The 24,873-nt window shown below is 50.3% G+C and overlaps 1 protein-coding gene across 5 annotated transcripts in view; it reads right to left on the bottom strand.

The window, feature by feature from the left end:
* The window catches only part of cabin1 (calcineurin binding protein 1), an 807,975-nt gene that overhangs the window by 671,360 nt on the left and 111,742 nt on the right, over positions 1–24,873 (bottom strand). For all 5 annotated transcript variants that reach the window (XM_072499122.1, XM_072499139.1, XM_072499102.1 and 2 more), the window contains exons 20-21: positions 24,231–24,437; positions 20,914–21,059 (exon numbers count right to left, since the gene is read on the bottom strand). In XM_072499122.1, coding sequence (XP_072355223.1) covers positions 20,914–21,059; positions 24,231–24,437 — 353 coding nt within the window. The remainder of the gene's footprint in view (positions 1–20,913; positions 21,060–24,230; positions 24,438–24,873) is intronic.

Raw genomic sequence — 24,873 nt, 5'->3', positions numbered from 1 at the left:
ACTCGTGACAATAAGCGATTTTCATTTTCATGACTAATATGCCTTTTCTCCTTCCTCCACCTTGCCAAGCGTTCAGCTTTCGTGTCACTTAATGTGTCAGCACCAATGAACCAATTTTGTTTCATTCCAGCAATAGGAGCATGATCAATTCCCCCACCCCACAGAAGGTTTTCTGGATAACTGCGGAGTTACCAGGCGTTCAAGTGTGAAAATATTCAAAGACTGGCCTCATCATTGCCTATTCTAGGTGACCTGTGGCGCGATTCTCCGACCCCCCCACCGGGTCGGAGAATCGCCGGGGGCTGGTGTGAATCCCGCCCCCGCATGTCCCGAATTCTCTGCTGCCAGAGATTCGGCGGGGGCGGGAAACGCGTCGCGCCGAGCCCACCCCCGGCAATTCTCCGGCCCGCGATGGGCCGAAGTCCGTCCGCTGTCAACCCTCGCCAGCCGGCGTGGGTTAAACCTCATTTTGAACAGCAGGAGCAGGCGGCGTGGGCGGGCTCCGGGGTCCGGGGGGGGGGGGCGATCTGGCCCCGTGGGGGTGCCCCCATGGTGGCCTGGCCCGCGATCGGGGCCCACCGAACGGCGGGCAGGCCTGTGCAGTGGGGGCACTCTTTTTCTTCCGCCTTCGGCATGGTCCTCACTATGGCGGAGGCGGAAGAGACCCCCTCCCCTGCGCATGCGTGGGGATGCCGTGAGCGGCCGCTGACGCTCCCGCGCATGTGTCGCCCGGCAAAGACCTTTCGCCGCCGGCTGGTGTGGCGCCAAAGTGCTTTCCCGCCAGCCGGCGGAGCGCAAACCACTCCGGCGCGGGCTTAGCCCCTCAAGGTGACGGCTTGGCCCCTAAAGGTGCGGAGAATTCCGTACCTTTGGGGCGGCCCGACGCCGGACTGATCCGCGCCGTTTTTGGCGCCGGGTAGCGGACATCACGCCAGTTTGCGGAGAATCCCGCCCCAGATGCTTAAAACTATGTGTCTCCACACCTTAAGAAGTGTAAGCTGCATTTAAAGATGTAAATGGGCCTCAGATATCCCAACTGAGACCATGAAAGTGCAATTGTGACACCAAACATTACTTTGACCCCTAAATACATTAAGAATTACCTTACCAAATTTTGTTTTTTGAGCCATTCAAAATTATCCATAAATCTTGCAATTTTAACGATCTTCTATTACGTCATCCATCTAACCTTCCAAATACCATTTCCATCAACGGTAACTACACAGCTTGTTGCTTTAGCTCTCATGGAATTGTGGTCACACCATCCACTGAGCAAAGCCATGGCCTTCACCTCGAGCCCTGTGTGTACATTGAAGAATAGCCTTCATCAATAAATGGCAGTGACTGACTGGGAAAGGGGGCAATGGTCTGCTTTTTCTACCAGCTGCAGTCCAGAGACTTCTGGTAGATAAACCAACACCAATTAACATAATGACACATCATCCTGATCTGATTAGATCCTTGTACATGTTGAGCATGTACCCGGACTTACAAAAGACTCAGACTGGTATGTTTCCCATACTTCGAAAGTATATGGATAACAGTCAACAAATTGATGACTAACTGAATTATAATGACAGATAGTATCAACTTGTGCCAAATCTCAAAAGACGCATACAACATTGAGATCAATACTTTCCTTCCCTACAGTGGAATAATGAGCACGGTGGCTCAGTGATTATCACTGCTGCCTCACAGCGCCAGGGGCCCGGGTTCGATTCTGACCTCGAGTTACTGTCCGTCTGGAGTATGCACGTTTTCCTCATGTCTGTGTGGATTTCCTCCGGGTGCTCCGGTTTCTCTCTCAGTCCCAAGATGTGTAGATTAGGTGGAATGGCCATGTCAAATTGCCCCTTAGGTTAGGTGCGGTTACGGGGATAGGTTGGGAGTGGGCCTAGGTAGGGTGCTCTTTCAGAAGGTTGGTTGTCATGGGAATGTCCCTTTAAGAAATGTTTCTGTCTTATCACATGGCTTCAGTGATGTTATTGTGTGGGTGGAGCTGGGCTGTGGCTCTGGGATTTGAGTTACTTTCGCTTTAGTTTGGAGCTGGTTCGTGACTCTGAGTTTTACTTTCTTTTTCACATGTGGCTGCTGTACTCAGACAGAGAAGTATCTTTTCCTGTCTCTCTATTTTCAATTTTAAAGAGTTATTCCAAGGAAGAAACCCAATGATTATACTTACCTGCTGTAAAAAGGGGGTTTTGGTTTATGGGATCTTGTTATTAAATTGCCCCAGTTAAAGGGTGAATTTATTAAGGGTTATACATAGAGTACTGTAGCTGTGTAGGGTCTTTATGTTTGTAGTTGATAAAGATTCTTACTGTCTGTTTATACAAATGTTAATTAAATTCATAGAATAAAGCTTGTTTTTGGATTAAAAGCACCTAAGCACTCTGTTGAATAACACCTGAATGTCAGGCTCTTGTGGTCATCGTAACCAAAATCAATAAACAGTTATAGGTCAGGTGAACTCCATCATATACTTTGGTGTTTTCTAAACCTGGTCCATAACACGATGCAGACTCGATGGGCTGAATGGCCTCCTTCTGCGTTGTAGGGATTCTGTGACAAATGGACCCCTTTGCATACATAAAAAAAAGGCAATAGCACAGCAATCTGTTAGTTATACACGTGACATGCACTGCCCAAAGGAAAGGATTTAAGAAACATTTTTTGTTAAACTTCGTTCTTGGCCTGCAGGCAGACTTGGCAAACATATGTATTAGCCATCCTACATGACCTGGAAATCACTGGTTGACATCAGTACGAAATTCAGAACATTGAAGCCCTGCAGCAAATGCACTAAAGCTCCATGTGGTGCATGCATTAAAAACCTCTGGAAGTAGAAGTTTGCAGACTTTGGGGCAAATATCCCTTTCCTTCTGTATATTGTGTGTAAATCTAGGCATTTATTGAAGTTCTGGGATAAATCTTTGGCAATCGGCTCGGTGTCATAAAACAAATCTTATGCATGCAAAGAAGACATAGCTGCGATCAAGTCAGATAACAGTGAATGAACGTTCTGAAGATGTTGTATCCTTTGTGCAGGGTCGGAAAATTGGTAAGAAGTCTAGTGACTACTAAAGAGATAGGGCCCTACATGCATGCAGTTCACCGAGATGGAGAGGAGGAGGAATTTATACAGTGCTTTTAAAGTAGCAAAATGTCCCAAGGCACATCACAGGAGTGTTATTTGAGGTGTTGTTTTTCGGATGCATTTGTCACATAAAAGATATCATAGCAACATTTAAACAAGAACAGTGGAGTTCTCCCAGCGGCCTGGCCAACAGTAGTCTCTCAACTAATAATGTCCAAACAAATTAACTGAATATTGTCTCATTGTTGTTTGATGCGCCACCAAGGTTCTTGATGAATCTTACATTGGCTATACAGCAATGATTACAGTTTAAAGTAATTTATTGGCAGGCAGCAAAGCACCAAGAATTCCCGAGGACATGTTAAGCTATATATGTCTACATTTTTTTTATCTGAAACAGGACGCCCAGTGCTCATGCCCAAGTCCTTAATAAGAAGCTCTTTTGTTCTCAAGCATGTCAAAAGTTAGTGAATGATTCTGATGCATAATCCCACAAAAAGATGCTTCAAAGGGAGGAGTATCAAGGCTATGCTGGCAAAATTATTAAATGCTCAGGATTTAGGTGTTTGAGAAGTACATACAGTACCTGGGACAACACCCTAATGCAATAATGAAGATGTCCTCCAGGCACTGAATCAGGATCCTGCCTACATATTCAGAGGTGAACTAAAAGATCCCATGGCCATCTATGAAAAACAGGCAATCTCTCTACTGCCTTGGCCAACATTACATCCTAAACCAACATCACTGGGAGACAATCCTCAGATGATGTATAGGGATTCTAGCTTTTCTACAACCTCAACTAAGATGTAAATAATATTAATGGTTTATCCACATCAAGCCACGCAGGCTCAAGAGTGTTTTAGGATATAGACTTGTCTAGAATTTTACGCCTTTTACAGCAACAGTACACCAGAAATAGCATCACACATGCCTAAAAATGGGGCACTAACCTGGCAAACAATACAAGTCTACGAGCATCCTAAACAGTGAAAGCAGCATGCTCTAGACAGAGCAAGGCGATCCACAAAGGGTCTAACCTCTGGAATGCTGCCACTTCCAATTGTTAAATGGCAGTGCAGCGCGCTGGATGCAGCAAAGATGAATCGGCCTTGACAACATCCCAACTGGAGTGCTGAACATGTACTCCAGAACCAACCACTTCATCTAGCTAAGCTGTTCCAGTAGAACTATAGCACTGTATCTACTCAACAATGTGAAAATTGTCCAGGTGTGTCCAAAAAGCAGGCAAATGCAATCTGGCCAATTGCAGCTCCAACTGTTCACACTCAACCATCAAAATGATGGAAGGTGGTGTCAATGGTACTATCAACTGGCATTTGCCCACCAATAACCTGCTCATCGATGTTCAGTTTGGGTTCTGCCAAGACCACTCAACTCCAGATATCATTACAGCTTTGGTCAAAAATGGAGCTGGATTTCGCAGGCGAGGTGAGGGGAGAATGGCTGCCTTTGGCACCAAGACTGCATTTGATCAAGTGCAGCACACCAAGGAGCCTTAGCAAATTTGAAGTCAAATGGGAGTCGGGAGGAAAGCTCTCCATTGGTTGGAGTCATACTTATCACAATGGAAGATGGTTGATTGTTGGAAGGTAAATCAAATTAGTCCCAGGCTATTCCTAAACAGTTTGAGCTGATTCATATATGATCTTCCCTTCATCAGAAGGTCAAAGGTGTGGATGTTTGCTAGCTATTTCAATATTCAGTACCTTTCACAACTTCATAAATACTGAAATAGACCATGTCCACATGCAGCAAGACCTGGGTAACATTCAGGCTTGGGCTGTTAAGTGACAAGTAACATTCACATCTCACAGGTGCCAGGCAATGACCATCACAAACAAGAGTGAATCTAACCATAACTCCCTTGACATTCAATGGCATAGGTATCATTGAATCCCCCAGCATCAATATTCTAGGTTTATACATAGAATACATAGAACATACAGTGCAGAAGGAGGCCATTCGGCCCATCGAGTCTGCACCGATCCACTTAAGCCCTCACTTCCACCCCATCCTCGTAACCCACTAACCCCATCTAACCTTTTTGGTCACTAAGGGCAATTTTATCATGGCCAATCCACCTAACCTGCACATCTTTGGACTGTGGGAGGAAACCGGAGCACCCGGAGGAAACCCACGCAGACACGGGGAGAACATGCAAACTCCGCACAGACAGTGACCCAGCAGGGAATCGAACCTGGGACCCTGGTGCTGTGAAACCACAGTGCTATCCACTTGTGCTACCGTGCTGCTACCATTGATCAGAAACATAACTGAAAGAGGGATGTTAATACTGTAGCTACAAAGGACATTTAATGAGGCAAGGGAGCGAGAGGTGCTTTCCTCGACGATGTCACAGGCCACGATCTCACTGATTTTGAAGCGGGAGAAGGATCCGGAGCTATGTGGGTCCTACAGGCCGATCTCCTTACTAAATGTTGACGCCAAACTGTTGGCCAAAATCTTGTCCTCAAGGAGAGAAGGCTGCGTTCCGGATGTGATTGGGGAGGACCAAACGGGATTTGTTAAGGGCAGGTAGTTGGCGGTCAACATTAGAAAACTGTTGAATGTGATCATGATGCCCCCAGAGGGTAGGGACGTAGAGGTAGTGGTCACAATGGACACGGAGAAGGCCTTTGATCAGGTGGAATGGACCTATCTGTGGAAGGTGCTGGGGCGGTTTGAGTTTGGACGGGGCTTCATCGACTGGGTTAGGCTGCTGTATCAGGCGCCTGTGGCGAGTGTGCGGACGAACAGGTTGACATCGGGCTATTTTAGGCTGCACCGGGGGACGAGGCAGGGATGCCCCCTTTCCCCGCTGCTGTTTGCGCTGGGCAAAGAGCCGCTGGCAATTGTGCTGAGAGCCTCAAGAGGCTGGAAGGGGCTGGTTCAGGGAGGGGTGGAACACAGAGTCTCGCTATACGCAAATGACCTGCTCCTATATGTTTCTGACCCATTAGAGGGGATGGGAGAAATTATGAGGATTCAGGGGGAATTTGGCCGGTTTTCGGGTTATAAATTGAACATGGGGAAAAGTGAGATGTTCGCGATCTAGGCAAGGGTGCAAGAGAGGCGACTGCGGGAGTTGCCGTTTGGGGTGGTAGGGGGAAGCTTTCAGTATCTTTTTAAAAAATATATATTTATTAAAGTTTTTTAACACAATTTTTCTCCCTTACAAACAATAACAAAACAATAACAATGACAATAAAAAACGAGAAATCGCGCAGAGCAAGATATATACATGGCAAAATGATATATTTACACAGCTTTGTACACTGAGCCTCACCCATACGTGCCAGTTTCCCCAACCCTTCATGTTATCTCTTACTCATACTTGTTACTCCATCCTCTTCCATGCCGCCCCCTCTCCCTCCATAACCCACTTGCGGATCATCGCCACATTTGTTGCCCAGTAGTAGCTCCCCAGGTTTCGCAGCGCCAACCCTCCTCGGTCCCTACTTGTTAAGTATCCCAGGCAGTCCCCCCTCTCTTCCCCACCCACCCTCTCAGGACGTGTGTCCCCCCCCACACCCCCCCCCCAAGGTTGCTGCTGCTGCTGATCGACCTGCCTCTAACGCTCCGCGAGATAGTCTAGGAACGGTTGCCACCGCCTGTAAAACCCCTGCGTAGGCCCTCTCAAGGCGAACTTAATCCTCTCCAACTTTATGAACCCAGCCATATCATTTATCCAGGCCTCCAGGCTGGGGGGCTTTGCCTCCTTCCACATTAGCAAGATCCTTCGCCGGGCTACTAGGGACGCAAAGGCCAGAATGCCGGCCTCTTTCGCCTCCTGCACTCCCGGTTCGTCCACTACTCCAAATATTGCTAGCCCCCAGCTTGGCTTGACCCGGACTTTCACCACCTGAGATAATGCTCCCGCCACTCCTCTCCAGAACCCCTCCAGTGCCGGGCATGACCAAAACATATGGACATGGTTCGCCGGGCTCCCTGAGCATCTTCCACATCTGTCCTCTACCCCAAAGAACCTACTCAACCTCGCCCCCGTCAGGTGCGCTCTGTGGACCACCTTAAATTGTATCAGGCTGAGCCTGGCACACGAGGAGGAGGAATTAACCCTACCTAAGGCATCAGCCCACAGACCTTCCTCGATCTCCTCCCACAGCTCCTCCTCCCATTTACCCTTCAACTCTTCTTCCCCCTCTTCTTTCAACTCCTGGTGTATTTCCGACACCTTGCCCTCCCCGACCCATACACCCGAGATCACCCTATCTTGAACTTCTTGTGCCGGGAGCAACGGGAATTCCCTCCCCTGTCGCCTCACAAAAGCCCTCACCTGCATATATCTAAAGGCATTTCCCGGGGGTAACTCGAACTTCTCCTCCAGTGCCCCTAGGCTCGCAAACGTCCCGATGAACAGGTCCCCCATTCTTCCAATCCCCGCCCGATGCCAGCTCTGGAACCCCCCGTCCATCTTCCCCGGGACAAACCGGTGGTTACCCCTGATCGGGGACCACACCGATGCTCCCATTGCACCCCGGTGCCGTCTCCACTGGCCCCAGATCCTTAGCGTTGCCGCCACCACCGGGCTCGTGGTATACTTTGTCGGCGAGAGCGGCAGCGGTGCCGTCACCAATGCCCCCAGGATCGTTCCTTCACAGGACGCCATCTCCATCCTCTTCCATGCCGCCCCCTCTCCCTCCATAACCCACTTGCGGATCATCGCCACATTTGTTGCCCAGTAGTAGCTCCCCAGGTTTCGCAGCGTCAACCCTCCTCGGTCCCTACTGCGTTCCAGGAACCCTCTCCTTACTCTCGGGGTCTTATTCGCCCACACAAACCCCATAATACTCCTGCCTACTCTCTTAAAAAAGGCCTTAGTGATCACGATGGGAAGGCACTGAAACACAAACAGAAACCTCGGAAGGACCACCATTTTGACCGACTGCACTCTACCCGCCAGCGAGAGCGGTAACATGTCCCATCTTTTGAAATCCTCCTCCATTTGCTCCACCAACCTCGTCAGATTCAGTTTATGTAGGGTCCCTCAACGCCTGGCTATCTGGATCCCCAGATACCGAAAGCTCCCCTACCCCCTCCTCAGCGGTAGGTCCCCTATCCCTCTTTCTTGGTCCCCCGCCTGTAATACAAAGAGCTCACTCTTCCCTACATTGAGCTTATAGCCCGAAAACTCCCCAAACTCCCTTAGAGTCTGCATGACCTCCAACATCCCCTCCATTGGATCCGCCACGTACAGCAACAGGTCATCCGCATATAGCGACACCCGATGCTCTTCTCCCCCTCGGACCACCCCCCTCCATTTATTAGACTCCCTCAATGACATGGCCAATGGTTCGATCGCCAATGCGAACAACAGGGGGGACAGGGGGCACCCCTGCCTCGTCCCTCGGTAGTCGAAAGTACTCCGACCTCTGCCGGTTCGTCACTACACTCGCCATCGGGGCTCTGTGAAGGAGCTTAACCCAATTGATAAACCCTACCCCGAACCCAAACCTACGCAGCACCTCCCAGAGGTACTCCCACTCTACTCGGTCAAAGGCCTTCTCCGCGTCCATAGCTGCCACTATCTCCGCCTCTCCCTCCTCCGATGGCATCATTATCACGTTTAAGAGCCGCCGCACATTGGTGTTTAGTTGCCTGCCCTTTACAAATCCCGTCTGGTCCTCGTGGATTACCCCCGGGACACAGTCCTCGATCCTCATGGCCAGCCCTTTTGCCAGCAACTTTGCATCCACATTGAGGTGCGAGATCGGCCTGTACGATCCACATTGCAGTGGGTCCTTGTCCCGCTTTAGGATCAAAGAAATTGTCGCTTCCGACATTGTCGGGGACAGGGTCCCCTCCTCTCTTGCCTCATTAAAGGTCCTCACCAGTAGCAGTGCCAACAGGTCTGCGTACTTCCTGTAGAACTCCACCGGGAATCCGTCAGGTCCCGTGGCCTTCCCCGCCTGCATGCTCCCCAAACCCTTGCTCAGCTCCTCCAACCCAATTGGTGCCCCCAAACCAGCCACCTCTTGCTCCTCCACCCTCGGGAATCTCAGCTGATCTAGGAATCGTCTCATCCCCTCTTCCCCCGCTGGGGGCTGGGATCTGTACAGCTCTTCATAAAAGGTCTTGAATACTTTGTTTATTTTCGTCGCACTCCGAACCGTGGCTCCCCTTCCATCTTTGACTCCCCCTATTTCCCTCGCTGCCATCCTCTTACGGAGCTGGTGTGCCAGCATCCGACTAGCCTTTTACCCATACTCGTAGGTCGCCCCCTGCGCTTTCCTCCGCTGTGCCTCCGCCTTCCCTGTGGTCAACAGGTCAAACTCCGTCTGGAGCCGTCGTCTTTCCCCAAGTAATCTTTCCTCCAGGGCCTCTGCGTATCTCCTGTCCACTCTCAAAATCAACCCCGCTAACCTCTCCCTTTCCATACCCTCTGTCTTCTCCCTATGAGCCCTAATGGAAATGAGCTCTCCCCTGATCACTGCCTTCAACGCCTCCCATACCACCCCCACCCGCACCTCCCCGTTGACGTTGGCCTCCAAGTACCTTTCGATACACCCCCTCACCTTCCCACACACCACCTCGTCCGCCAGCAGTCCCACATCCAGCCGCCACAACGGGCGTTGGTCCCTCTCCTCTCCCAGCTCCAGTTCCACCCAGTGTGGGGCATGGTCCGAAATGGCTATAGCCGAATACTCCGTCCCCTCCACCCTCGGGATGAGCGCCCTACCCAGAACAAAGAAATCTATCCGGGAGTAGGCTTTGTGTACATGTACAAAGAAAATTCCCTGGCCTGCGGCCTTGCAAACCGCCATGGGTCAACTCCCCCCATCTGATCCATAAACCCCCTAAGTACCTTGGCCGCCGCCGGCCTCTTTCCAGTCCTTGATTTGGAGCGGTCTAGTGCTGGATCCAACACTGTATTGAAGTCCCCTCCCATTATCAGGCCTCCTATCTCCAGGTCCCGAATGCGCCCCAACATGCGCTTCATGAATCCTGCATCATCCCAGTTCGGGGCGTATACATTTACCAACACCACCCACTTGCCTTGCAGCCGACCGCTCACTATTACATATCGCCCTCCATTGTCCGCTACAATAGTCTTGGCCTCAAATGACACCCGCTTTCCCACCAATATTGCCACCCCTCTATTCTTCGCGTCCAGTCCCGAATGGAATACCTGTCCTACCCATCCCTTTCTTAGCCTGACCTGATCCGCCACCTTCAGGTGTGTCTCTTGGAGCATGGCCACGTCCGCCTTCAGTCCCTTTAAGTGCGCAAACACTCGAGCCCTCTTCACCGGCCCATTCAGGCCCCTCACATTCCACGTTATCAGCCGGATTGGAGGGGCTCTCCCCCCGCCGACTAGCCATCTCCTTTTCTGGGCCAGTCCCGTGTCCACGCCTCCCTCACCCTCCAGTCCCCCAGAGGGGGGATCCCCGTCCCGACCACCTCTTCTGTGTCCCATTCCCTTTCGACCAGTGCAGCAGCAACACTTTTTCCCCCCCATTCCCCCCTCCCCTCCCCCCGCTAGACCCCTGTCTAGCTTTTTTGCTCCCCCCATGTCACTCCCGTAAGTCAGCTGACGCCTGCTGACCCCGGCTTCCCCCGTTGTCCCATTGACCTCCCCGCGTGGGAGTCTCCCAATCCATATGCATTCCTTCGTTCCCCTTCCCGCCTTTCTTCCCACGCGCGGGAAAACACCCCGCGCTTTCCAAAGCCCGCTCCGCCCCCTCTGGCGCAGCTCTTGTCGCGGCCTTGTCTCTCTCCCCCAGCCCATGTAACATTTCCTGTGCGTGATTGACCCCCTATATACAACAACCATCACACATCAAACCTCAAACATCCCCCCTACCCTCACAAACCCTCAGTTAGAGTCCAACTTTTCAGCTTGTACAAAGGTCCACGCCTCTTCAGGCGTTTCGAAGTAATAGTGTTGGCCTTGTATGTGACCCACAGTAGCGTTGGCTGCAGCATTCCGAATTTCACTTATTTCCGGTACAACGCCGCTTTGGCCCGGTTGAAACCCGCTCTCCGCTTTGCAACCTCCGTGCTCCAGTCTGGGTATATTCAGATCTCTGCAGTGTCCCACTTACTGCTCCGCTTCTTCTTGGCCCATCTCAGGACCCACTCTCTGTCCGTGAACCGGTGGAACCTCACCACCATCGCCCTTGGCGGCTCATTTGCCTGGGGCTTCTTCGCCAGCACCCGATGTGCCCCGTCCAACTCCAGCGGCCTCGAAGGGGCCTTTGTGCCCATCATCGCCTCGAGCATCGTGCTCGCGTATGCCCCGGCATCAGCCCCCTCCACTCCCTCAGGGAGACCCAGGATTCGCAGATTCTTTCTCCTCGACCTGTTCTCCAGGTCTTCGAGTCTTCCCGCCCACCTCTTGTGTAGCGCCTCGTTCTGCTCCACTCTCACCGCCAGGCCCACGAGCTCGTCCTCGTTCTGACTGACTCTTTTCTGTACCTCCTGGATCTTAGCTTCGTGAACCTTCTGGGTGATCCCGAGTCCTTCAATTGCCGAAAGCATAGGCGCCAACATCTCCTTGCGCATCTCCTCGCGCTGCTCCTCGAAGCAGCGCTTGATGAACTCCTGCAGCTCCCCTTTGTCCCTGGCCGCCACCATTTTGTTTTCTTTCCCTCGCTTCTCCCGTTGCTCCAGTGCCGCTCCTTTGGCCGTTACACTTCTGGTCCGTTTAAAAAGTCTATGGAAACTCCTGAAAAAGGTCTGAGAGTCAATTCCAGACGGGAGCTGCCGAATGCGTGGCCTACTCCTCCATGGCGGCCACCGGAAGCCTCGTCCCTGCTTCTTCAATGGCCTTGGTAGATCTTTTCACAGTTGTTCCCTCTGCTGCTAGAATTCACCTTTGATAGAGTCAAGTCAGATTGCAGCTTTAAGCTGCCCTTCCCCCGCCTGCATGCTGGAAGAGGCTTTTGTCTAAACCTGCAGCCAAAGCCAAATCTTTTACTGTTTCTGCCGGGTCTGGTAGCCAAAAGACATAACATTCCTTGGGGACACTGTCAGGGGAATGCTGCAGTCTTCTTCCCACACCGGGAAAGGTCAAACAAATGCCATGGGGGCCCTGTAAAAGAGCCCAAAAGTCCGTTCCAAGCGGGAGCTACCGAATATGCGACCTAGCTCTGCATAGCCGCACCCGGAAGTCAGCTTTCAGTATCTAGGCATCCAGGTGGCACGGGAATGGGAACGGCTACATAAGCTAAATTTAACCCGACTGGTGGACCAAATGAAGGAAGACTTCCGAAGGTGGGACATGCTTCCACTATCACTGGCTGGGAGGGTACATACGGTGAAAATGACAGCCCTCCCGAGATTCCTGTTTGTTTTTCAGTGCCTCCCCATCTTTATTCCACGGGCCTTCTTTAAACGGGTAAACAAGTTGATCTCTGGCTTTGTATGGGCGGACAAGACCCCGCGAGTAAAAAAGGGATGCTAGAGCGTAGCCGGGGGGGGGGGGGGGGGGGGGGGGGGGGGCGGGTTGGCGCTGCCGAACTTTAGCAATTACTATTGGACGGCAAATATAGCCATGATTAGGAATTGGGTGGTGGGGGGAGTCGTCGATGCATTCACCAGGCACACATGACAGTGGCCCGGATGAGCAGGTTCTTTAGGGTAGAAGACAGGTTGCAAGGTGTGCGGGAGGACCAGCGAACCATGTTGATATGTTCTGGGCATGCCCGAAACTGAGGGGATTCTGGCAGGGGTTTGCGGATGTCATGTCCAAGGTGTTAAAAACAAGGTTGGACTGAGTCCTGAGTTGGCGATTTTCATAGTGTCGGAACATCCGGGAATCCAGGAAAAGAAAGAGGCAGACGTTCTGGCCTTTGCCTCCCTGGTAGCCCGGAGAGGAATACTATTAGCATGGAGGGGCTCAAAGCCCCCGAATTCGGAGACCTGTCTCACTGACATGGCTAGCTTTCTCTGTCTGGAGAAATTCAAGTTCGCCCTGAGAGGGTCACTGTCAGAATTCGTCCGGAGGTGGCAGCCATTCGTCGACTTCTTTAGGGAAAATTAACTATCAGCAGAGAGGGGGGGGGGGGGGGTTTGGGGTTTAGTTTAGTTTAGATTAGTGTGTCAGAAAGGTGGGACCTGTGAGGGAGGAAAACGACCTTTGCACTATGTTTATATTTGTATGTACACTGTTTCTTCTGTTATTGTTACAAAATCACAAATACCTGAATAAAATGTTTTATAAAAAAAGAGACTGTAGCTACAAGAGCAGGACAGAGACCGAATAGTCTGCAGCAAGTAACTCACCTCTCAATTCCCCAAAAGCTTTCTTCCATTTACAAGGCACAATTCTCCTTTCACTACATCTTTCACACCCATAACCTCTGCCTCTGAGAAGGCAGCTATTGCCGCAATTTCCCCTCCAAGTCCCCCATCGTACTGACTTCGAAATTTATCATCGTTCCAGCTTTGACAAAGAGTCATCCAGACTCGAAATGTAAGCTCCCTCCTCTTTCCACACATTGGGCGGTATTCTCCCCCCCCGCCACCCCCCGCCGGGTGGGAGAATCGCCGGGGCGCCGTGCGAATTGCGCCACGCCGCCCCGACCCACGCACGCGATTGTCGTCGTCCCCCCCCCCCCCCGAAACCAGCGCTGCGCGAATCGCGCCGGGCGGCTCGGAGAATCGCCGCAAACGGCGAGCGCGATTCTCCGGCCCAGATGGGCCGAGCGGGCACGTGTAAGCGGCCTAGTTCCGCCGGCGCCATCCACACCTGGTGGCTGCCGGCGGGTACCCGTCGCGAAGGCTTGGGGGGGGGGGCAGCCTGTTGGGGGGGAGGGGGGCTCCGTTCCCGGGGGGGGGGGCCTCCGGAGTGGCCTGAAACGCGATCGGGACCAACCGATCGGCGGGCCGGCCTCTCTGTCGGCGGGCCTCCTTTCTTCCGCCGGCGAGCCTGGATCCATCCGCTATGTTTGTGCGGGGCGGCCTTTGGGGAGGACGGCCACCGCGCATGCGCTAGTTGCCGCCGACCCAACTGCGCATGCGCGGGACTCAAGGCGCCGCGTCTCTCTGACGCCGCGCCGACGCCCAACCCTGTAAATCGCACAACGCCCCTGCTAGCCCCACGGAGGGGGAATAGGGGTCTGGGAACGGGCGCCGACGCCGGAGTAACACACTCCGGTTTTTACTCCAGCGTCGGCACTTAGACTCCCGTTGGGAGAATCCCACCCATTGTGTTAGACCTGCTGAGATTGTCCAGTTTTTGTTTCATCATTCTTTCATTGTTTCTGGTTCTAAAATTTTGGAACACCCTCCCTAACAGCATCATGAGAATATCTTTGCCATATGACTACAGTCATTCAAAAAGGTGATTTACGACTTCCGGGTGCGGCAATGACCAGCTGAGTCGCACGTTTCGGCAGCTCCCGTTGGAACGGACTTTTGGGCTCTTAATAGGAGCCCCAACGGCAATTTAAAAGGCAAAAACACTGTGCGGTAAACCAGAAGGGAATCCCCCCGGACACGCATGGAAAAGGGAGAGGATAGCGGCCGGATTGCGGAGGATCCTCTGGAGCAGCGGCAAGGAAGGGAAGCTCAAAGCAAGATGGCGTCGGAAGGTGGCCGTTTGCTATGGGGCCCGGAGCAGCAAGAGTTCCTGCGCCGCTGTGTGGAAGAGCTGAAGAAGGAGTTGAAGAAGGAGGTGTTGGCCCCGATATTACAGGCGATTAAAGGGCTAAAGGAGGAGCAGAAGACCCAAGAGCTGGAGCTTCGGGTCATGAAGGCAAAGGCTGCTGAAAATGAAGATGAAATACAGGGCCTGGTGGTGAAGACAGAGACGCACGAGGCACAGCACAAAAGGTGTGTGGAAAGGCTGGAAGTACTGGAGAATAATTCGAGGAGGAAGAATTTAAGAGTCCTGGGTCTTCCCGAAGGCGCAGAAGGGGCGGACGTGGGAACATATGTGAGCACGATGCTTCACTCGCTAATGAAATCGGAGGCCCCGACGGGCCTTTTGGAGGTGGAGGGAGCTTATCGAGTTCTGGCGCGAAGACCAAAGGCTGGAGAAATACCTCGAGCTGTAGTGGTGAGGTTTCTCCGCTACAACGACAGAGAGATCGTCCTCAGATGGGCGAAGAAAACACGGAGCTGTAGGTGGGAGAACGCGGTGATCCGCGTATACCAGGATTGGAGTGCGGAGGTGTCGAGAAGGAGGGCAAGTTTCAATCGGGCTAAGGCGGTGCTCCACAAAAAGGTCCAGTTTGGAATGTTGCAACCGGCGAGATTGTGGGTCACACACCAAGGGAAGCACCACTACTTTGAGACGGCAGAAGAGGCGTGGACATTCATTGTGGACGGGGGGGGGTGTGATTTTTCAATTTGTTAATTTGTTAATTTTGTGATCCTGTAACTTTTCTCTATTCCCCATGTGTGTGGGGGGGGGAGCATGAGGAACTGTGGGCGCCGGCCATTAGGGGCGGGGCCGAGTGGGAAACGCGGGCTTTGTTCCCGCGCTATGGTAATTATGGCGGGAACAGGGACGCAGGAAGGAGGGGGCCTCGCACAGTGGGAGCCGAGGATAAGGGGGGAAGCCGAGGTCAGCCAGAGTTTGCTGCCTTCTGGGAGCAACATGGGGGGTGCAACTACGCTAGAGGGGGATCTGGCGGAGGGGGGGGGGGTTAACTGGGTTGCTGCTGCTAAGGAGAAGGGGGAGCTGTTATGGGATGGGGTGGTCGAGGCGGGAGGGCACCTTCGGGGGGATATACGGGTACCTGGGAACCGGGTGAGGAGCTGGGTTAAAAAAGGGGATGCTAATCGACAAGGGGGGGGTAAAGAGCCCCCAAACCCGGCTGATCACGTGGAACGTGAGAGGGCTGAATGGGCCGATTAAAAGGGCACGGGTACTCGCACACCTAAAGAAATTAAAGGCAGATGTGGTTATGTTGCAGGAGACGCATCTGAAACTGATAGACCAGGTCAGACTACGTAAAGGATGGGTGGGACAGGTGTTTCATTCGGGTTTAGATGCGAAGAATAGGGGGGTGGCTATCTTAGTGGGGAAACGGGTACTGTTTGAGGCAAAGACCATAGTGGCGGACAGTGGGGGTAGATATGTGATGGTGAGTGGCAGATTGCAAGGGGAGGCGATGGTTCTGGTGAACGTATACGCACCGAACTGGGATGATGCAAATTTTATGAGGCGTATGTTGGGACGTATCCCGGACCTGGAGGCGGGAAAGTTGGTAATGAGGGGAGACTTAAATACGGTGCTTGATCCAGGGCTGGACCGGTCGAGGTCCAGGACCGGGAGGAGTCCGGCAGCGGCCAGGGTTCTCATGGACTTCATGGAGCAGATGGGAGGGGTAGACCCCTGGAGATTTAGTAGGCCTAGGAGTAAGGAGTTTTCATTTTTCTCCCATGTTCACAAAGTATACTCACGGATAGACTTTTTTGTCTTGGGAAGGGCACTGATTCCGAAGGTGACAGGGACGGAATATACGGCCATAGCCATTTTGGACCACGCTCCACATTGGGTAGACCTGGAGGTAGGAGAGGAAAAAGAACAGCACCCACTCTGGAGAATGGATATGGGCTTATTGGCGGATGAGGGGGTATGTTTAAGGGTGAGGGGGTGTATTGAAAGGTACTTGGAGCTTAATGACAATGGGGAGGTTCAGGTGGGAGTGGTCTGGGAGGCGCTGAAGGCGGTGGTCAGAGGGGAACTGATATCCATAAGGGCACATAAAGGGAAGCAAGAGGGTAAAGAAAGGGAGCGATTGTTGAAAGAACTTTTGAGGGTGGACAGGCAATATGCGGAGGCACCGGAGGAGGGACTGTACAGGGAAAGACAAAGGTTACATGTGGAGTTTGACCTGCTGACCACGGGTAAGGCAGAGGCACAGTGGAGGAGGGCACAGGGTGTACAATATGATTATGGAGAGAAGGCGAGTCGGCTACTGGCCCACCAATTGAGGAAGAGGGGAGCAGCGAGGGAGATAGGTGGGGTGAGAGATGAGGAGGGAGAGATGGAACGGGGAGCGGAGAGAGTGAACGGGGTGTTCAGGGCATTCTATGAGAGGTTATATAAGGCTCAGCCCCCGGAAGGGAAGGAGGGAATGAGGTGTTTCCTGGATCAGCTGGAATTCCCGAAGGTGGAGGAGCAGGAGAGGGCGGGACTGGGAGCACAGATTGAGATGGAGGAGGTGGTAAAAGGGATTGGGAGCATGCAAGCAGGGAAGGCCCCGGGACCGGATGGATTCCCGGTGGAATTTTATAGGAAATATATGGACCTACTGGCCCCGCTTTTGACGAGAACCTTTAATGAGGCTAGGGAAAGGGGGCAGTTGCCCCCGACTATGTCGGAGGCGACGATATCGCTCCTTTTGAAGAAGGATAAAGACCCGCTGCAGTGTGGGTCCTACAGGCCCATTTCCCTTTTAAATGTAGATGCTAAGCTCCTGGCCAAGGTGATGGCGTCGAGGATAGAGGATTGTGTCCCGGGGGTGGTCCACGAGGATCAAACTGGGTTCATTAAGGGGAGACAGCTGAACACGAACATACGGAGATTGCTAGGGGTAATGATGATGCCCCCACCAGAGGGGGAGGCGGAGATAGTGGTGGCGATGGACGCCGAGAAAGCATTCGACAGAGTGGAGTGGGATTATCTGTGGGAGGTGCTGAGGAGATTTGGTTTTGGAGAAGGATTTATTGGATGGGTACAGCTGCTGTACAGGGCCCCGGTGGCAAGTGTGATCACAAACAGGCAGAGGTCCGACTACTTCCGTCTTCATAGAGGGACGAGGCAGGGGTGTCCCCTGTCTCCGTTACTGTTTGCATTGGCGAATGAGCCCCTGGCCATAGCACTGAGGGGCTCCAGGAAGTGGAGGGGAGTACTCAGGGGAGGAGAAGAACACCGGTTATCTTTGTATGCAGATGGTTTATTGCTGTATGTTGCAGACCCAGTGGAGGGGATGCCTGAGATAATGCAGGCACTCAGGGAGTTTGGGGAATTTTCGGGGTACAAATTGAATATGGGGAAGAGTGAGTTGTTTGTGGTGCATCCGGGGGAGCAGAGCAGGGGAATAGATGATTTACCGCTGAGGAAGGTAATAAGAGATTTCAGGTACTTAGGGATTCAGATAGCCAGGAGTTGGGCAACCTTACATTGGCTTAATTTAACAAGATTGGTGGAACAGATGGAGGAGGATTTTAAGAGATGGGACATGGTGCCCCTGTCACTGGTGGGTAGGGTGCAGGCGGTCAAAATGGTAGTCCTCCCGAGATTCCTCTTTGTATTTTAGTGCCTTCTGGTGATGGTCACAAAGGCTTTTTTCAAGAAAATTGAGAAAAGGGTCATGAGTTTTGTGTGGGCCGGGAAGACTCCGAGAGTGGGGAGGGGGTTCTTGCAGCGTAGCGGGGATAGGGGGGGGCTGGCACTACCGAGCCTAAGTGAATACTACTGGGCCGCCAATATCTCAATGGTGTGTAAGTGGATGGGAGAAGGGGAGGGAGCGGCATGGAAGAGATTGGAGATGGCGTCCTGCAAAGGAACCAGCTTACAAGCACTGGTGACGGCGCCGTTGCCGTTCTCCCCGAAGAAATACACCACAAGTCCAGTGGTGGTGGCAACGCTAAAAATTTGGGGGCAGTGGAGACGACATAGGGGAAGGACGGGAGCCTCGGTGCGGTCCCCGATAAGAAATAATCATAGGTTTGTCCCGGGGAGAATAGTTGGGGGATTTGGAGGATGGCAGAGAGCTGGGGTTGTGCAACTGAGAGATCTGTTCGTAGACGGGACGTTTGCGAGTCTGGGAACGCTGACGGAAAAATATGGGTTGCCCCAAGGGAATGCATTTCGGTACATGCAACTGAGGGCATTTGCGAGGCAACAGGTGAGGGAATTCCCGCAGCTCCCGACGCAGGAGATTCAAGACAGAGTGATCTCAAGGACATGGGTGGGGGATGGTAGGGTGTCGGATATATACAGGGAAATGAGGGACGAGGGGGAGATCATGGTGGATGAGCTGAAGGGGAAATGGGAAGAAGAGCTGGGGGAAGAGATTGAGGAGGGGCGGTGGGCTGATGCCCTACGGAGGGTAAACTCGTCGTCCTCGTGCGCCAGGCTAAGCCTGATACAGTTCAAGGTTTTGCACAGGGCGCATATGACCGGAGCAAGGCTCAGTAAATTTTTCAGGGTAGATAGATGCGGGAGATGCTCGAGAAGCCCAGCAAACCACACCCACATGTTTTGGTCATGCCCGGCACTGCAGGGGTTCTGGGTGGGGGTGGCAAAGGTGCTTTCGAAGGTGGTGGGGGTCCGGGTCGAGCCAGGCTAGGGGTTGGCTATATTTGGGGTTGCAGAAGAGCCGGGAGTGCAGGAGGCGAGAGAGGCTGATGTTTTGGCCTTTGCGTCCCTAGTAGCCCGGCGAAGGATATTGCTTATGTGGAAGGAAGCCAAACCCCCGGGCGTGGAGACCTGGATAAATGACATGGCAGGGTTTATAAAACTGGAAAGGATAAAGTTCACACTAAGGGGTTTGGCTCAAGGGTTCACCAGGCGGTGGCAACCGTTCATTGACTACCTCGCAGAACGATAAAGGAAATGGGAAGGTAACAGCAGCAACCCAGGAGGGACGGGGGTTGGGGGGGGGGGGGGGCTCGGGCAGGTCCTCAGGGGTGTTTTTGTATAGATATTTGTACTTGGTTATGTATATTGGATTGTTTGATTTTATCTCTGGAGAGTTATTATTTTTGTTATGGCAGTTGCCATTTAGTTTATATATTATTTATTTATTTGTTTGTTTGTTAAAACGGTCACTGTTATTTATATTGTTTTATTGTTCTAAAAAGGTAAACCTTTGTATTGTTTTGTTTGACCGGAAAAAATTTGAATAAAATATATATATTTTTTAAAAAAGGTGATTAACTCCCACCTTCCCAAAGGCAATTAAGGATGAGAAATGAATTTGTGCCTTACCAATTATGCCCACATCCCAAGAACATACAAACCAAGTGCCACTTCCCACCTTATCTCACCCAAAAGTATCCTTCTATTCCTTCCTCCCTTGTAAGAAGTCTCACAACACCAGGTTAAAGTCCAACGGGTTTGTTTCAAATCACTGGCTTTTGAAGCGCAGCTCCATCCTTCACCTGAGGAAGGAGCTGTGCTCTGAAAGCTAGTGATTCAAAACAAACCTGTTGGACTTTAACCTGGTGTTGCAAGACTTCTTACTGTGCCCACCCCATCATTTCTCCCTTGTGTACATGTAGATTTGCCTTAACTATTTCTATGCTTTTTGCCTCAATTACTCTTTCTGGAAGCAAGTTCCATAATCTAACCAGTCTATCAAAGAAGTTTCTCCTCATAATACAAGACCATACCCAGCACTGTCAATTGCATATTAACTGTGAAATTGTATGCAGGTGGTGAGCACTAACATCTGAGCCAATGATAAAGAGACATAGACTGAAGCTGTTGTTCGGTTTTGGAGATGCATGCCTGTAATGTGCAACTCTATAAATAAACACAAGTGTGTAAAGATTGGTTCCAGTTCTATCCTTCACCAACTGGTTTTCTGGAATAGAACAGTCACTGCCCATCTCGATATTAGTAGATGATGTTTGGTAACAACTACCTCGGACAGGAAGCTGGCACCTTCATGAAGCTATAACACAAGGATTCCCAAAAACATTTAAATTCGGCTTAACTCTTACTGTCTGTGCATGGTTGGGAGTGAGGATACTTAAGTCATAACTAGCACACTTTTACCATCTGTTAAATATGGAGTATCCCTCACTATCATTACTGTTGATGTGCCTGGTTTCAGGTTAATACCAATGTAATGTGCAGGTCATACCTGGCTGGACAGACACAGATGTCATGCATGTAGAATTTTATAGCTTTAGCCTGTTCTTTGTTCTTAAAATGATAGTCAGCTAGGAGGTAATACAACTCATTAACAAGAGCAAGTCCAGAATCTGCTCCTTCAGGGAGTGCTGGCACCTAAAAATCAAAGACAAAAAGAAAGAGTTTGAAGAATGCTTGAATCAAAGTCAAAGTTTCAACCTCCACCAAACAAATAAGTGTTCAGAGGTTGAAACCCAAATCTACCTAAATAAAATTAGAAATGTAAACTTCCAAAAAGAATAATAGCAATGAACTGCTACCCATTCACTACACAATGCAGTAGTCACTGAGTCGCCCTTTTCTCTTTCACGTTTTCCACAAAAATGATACATCATTCAGGGTTTGACTTGGATAAAATGGTTACAGCTGTCATCAATGCATATTGCAATACAGAAACTTAAAATTCTCAATGGAAATTTATTGAGGATCCCATTGAACCAAAAGAAGAATGAAGACATCCCTTTGAAAGGTCACTCATGGCAGACTGGTACAGAAGGTGAAGTCACATGGGATCAGAGGTGAGCTGGCAAGATGGATACAGAACTGGCTCCGTCATAGAAGACAGAGGGTAGCAGTGGAAGGGTGCTTTTCTGATTGGAGGGCTGTGACTAGTGGTGTTCCACAGGGATCAGTGCTGGGACATTAGCTGTTTGCAGTATATAGAAATGATTTGGAGGAAAATGTAACTGGGTCTGATTAGTAAGTTTGCAGAAGACACAAAGGTTGGTGGAATTGCGGTTTGCAATAAGGACTGTCAGAGGATACAGCAGGACATAGATCAGCTGGAGACCTGAGCAGAGAGATGGCAGATGGAGTTTAATCCAGAGAAATGTGAGATAATGCACTTTGGAAGGTCTAATACAAGTGGGAATTATGCAATAAATGGCAGAACACTGACAGAGTACTGACAGGCAGAGGGATCTGGGTGCATGGGTCCACAGGTCACTGAAAGGGGCAGCACGGTAGCACAGTGGGTAGCACTGTTGCTTCACAGATCCTGGGTCCCAGGTTCGATTCCCAGCTTGGGTCACTGTATGTGTGGAGTCTGCACGTACTCCATGTGTCTGTGTGAATTTCTTCCCGGTGCTCCAGTTTCCTCCCACAAGTCCCGAAAGACGTGCTGTTCGGTAATTTGGACATTCTGAATTCTCCCTCTGTGTACCCGAATAGGCGCCGGAGTGTGGCGACAAGGGGATTTTCACAGTAACTTAATTGCAGTGTTAATGTAAGCCTACTTGTGACAATAAAGATTATTAATTATTATTAAGTGGCAACGCAGGTGGAGAAGGTAGTCAAGAAGGCATACGGCATCCTTGCCTTCATTGGACATGGAATTGAGTATAAAAATTGGCAAGTCATGCTGCAGCTGTATAGAACCTTAGTTAGGCCACACTTAGAATATAATGTTCAATTCAAGTCGTCACACTACCAGAGGAAGTGGAGGCTTCGAAGAGGGTTCAGAAGAGGTTTACCAGGATGTTTAATGGTATTGAGGGTATTAGCTATGAGGAGAGGTTGGATAAACTGAATTTGTTCTCACTGGAACGACAGAGGTCGAGGGGCGACCTGTTAGAAGTCTACAAAAATATGAGGGGCATAGATAGTCAGAAGCTTTTTCACAGGGTGGAAGAGTCAATTACTAGGGGACATAGGTATAAGGTGTGAGGGGCAAAGTTTAGAGGAGATGTGCAAGGGAAGATTTTTTACAGAGGGTAGTAGGTGCCTGGGCTCGCTGCAGGAGGAAGTGGTGTAAGCAGGTACGATAGTGTCATTTCAAGAACGTCTTGACAAATACATGAATAGGATGGAAATAGAGGGACACAGACTCCAGAAAAGTAAAAGATTTTAGGTTTGACGGACAGCATGGTCAGCGTGGGCTTGGAGGGCCGAAGGGCCTGTTCCTGTGCTGTACGATTTGTTCTTTGATCTATGCTCCATATACGTTACATTTGTTGTAATGTTAAACAAAACAAAACAAACCTGGCCATTATATGACCCAACATATAACGCAAGTTGTACCAAAGGATTGTAAGGATGCCAACATAATCTTTTCTCAAGAAGGGAGAATGGATAAAATATATAACTAAATGTAAGCACAAGGTTTTGAAGGGAACATGGCAGCATGGTTGGAAGTTGAGTGAAGGACAGAAAAAAATGGATTGATTATTGGTTGTTTTTCGAACTGCCATAACAGTGGTGTCACTAGGGATTAGTATTCAGACCACATACTGTATATCTAAACCAGAACGTTGGGGCACAATATCAAGATCCACAGATGACAAAATAAGGAGTGTAATGAATTGTGAAGGAGACGGTGGGTGACTTCAGAAGGGCTGAGAGCAATCAGATGAAATCTGAATCAGAGAAATATGAGGAGTTACACTTTGCAAGGAAAAATGAGTAAAAACACATACTAAAAGGTAAAAGTGTTAGGAGATGAGCAGAAATACTTAGGCAATCAGATAAAATAATCTTTAAAAGTGGAAAAGACAGCTGATAAAATGAAATCCTAAGTTTTAGAAGCATTAGTAAAGGAATCACAAATAAGCCCAAGTGCTGTTTATACACCTGCTATTTGATCATGGAGATGGTCATGCCAAGTCTAATCACATCTCCAATTTGATTTTGTGCATAGTCATATATAATTTTCAAAGTCGGCTACTATGCAGCAATCAAGCACAGGAGCCAGTCTGACCCATCCCCTCTGTAGCACAGACACAAAGATGACTGTAACCCTCCTACAGCTTTTCTGCCCTATGTTAGCTAACTAGGATGCAAAGTGGTTAGCACTGCTGCCTCACAGCACCAGGGACCCAGGTTCATTCCGGTCTTGGATGACTATCTGTGTGGATTTTGTACATTTTCCCCTTGTCTGCATAGCTTTCCTCCGGGTGCTCCGGTTTCCTCCCACAGTCCAAAGATGTGCAGGTTAGATGGATTGTTCATGAAAAATTAAACCTTTGTGTCCAATGGTGAGATGAGGTTACGGGGATAGGGCAGGGGAGTGGGCCTAGGTAGGGTGCTCCTTCAGAGGATCAGTGCAGACTCGAAGAGGCTGAATGGCCTCCTTCAGCTCTGTACGGATTCTATAAAACACAGATTGGAAGATAAAGTTTTAATACTCTTCGCTTGTTTCGCTCAGACAATCAAACAATCTGCTTACCCATTTAGTTATCAAAATATTTCTCTGTTTTAATAGGAATCTGTTTACTTGAAATTCAGAAGTTTAACCTTTGGCAGTTCCACCACAAGTAGTACTGACATTACCATATCAACAGAGCCTTCGATATAGGCTGTTACACTCTCTATTGAGAGAGGCAGGTTATCCTCATCTCGATCGATCGCAGCAATCTTCTTCAAAAGGTTTGCCAGATCTGCAGACACGGTGCTGGTCTTGTAACTGTCGAATTCTGGATAATTCTTCGGCTTGAAGTAGTCAAACATAAACTCTGCATCATTCCAACCCAGTTCAACCTATTGTTCAGACATGGAGAAAAGGGTGATAATTAGCACTAAGCGACTGAATTTAAATTTGCTTTGAAGAACAGCCACCGGGAGGAAAGTGACAGCAGTATAAGACTCTATGAGCAGTTTAAGATGGTACTAGAACATAGAACATTACAGCGCAGTACAGGCCCTTCGGCCCTTGATGTTACGCCGACCTGTGAAACCACTCTAAAGCCCATCTACACTATTCCCTTATCGTCCATATGTCTATCCAATGACCATTTGAATGCCCTTAGTGTTGGCGAGTCCACTACTGTTGCAGGCAGGGCATTCCACGCCCTTACTACTCTCTGAGTAAAGAACCTACCTCTGACATCTGTCTTATATCTATCGCCCCTCAATTTAAAGGTATGTCCCCTCGTGCTAGACATCACCATAGAACATAGAACAAAGAGTCTTATTC

Source organism: Scyliorhinus torazame, chromosome 1 (assembly GCF_047496885.1).
Source record: "Scyliorhinus torazame isolate Kashiwa2021f chromosome 1, sScyTor2.1, whole genome shotgun sequence".
In the NCBI taxonomy this organism is placed as follows: domain Eukaryota; kingdom Metazoa; phylum Chordata; class Chondrichthyes; order Carcharhiniformes; family Scyliorhinidae; genus Scyliorhinus; species Scyliorhinus torazame.
The sequence above is the reverse complement of the archived record's forward strand: the minus strand, read 5'-3'. Positions and strand labels throughout refer to the sequence as shown.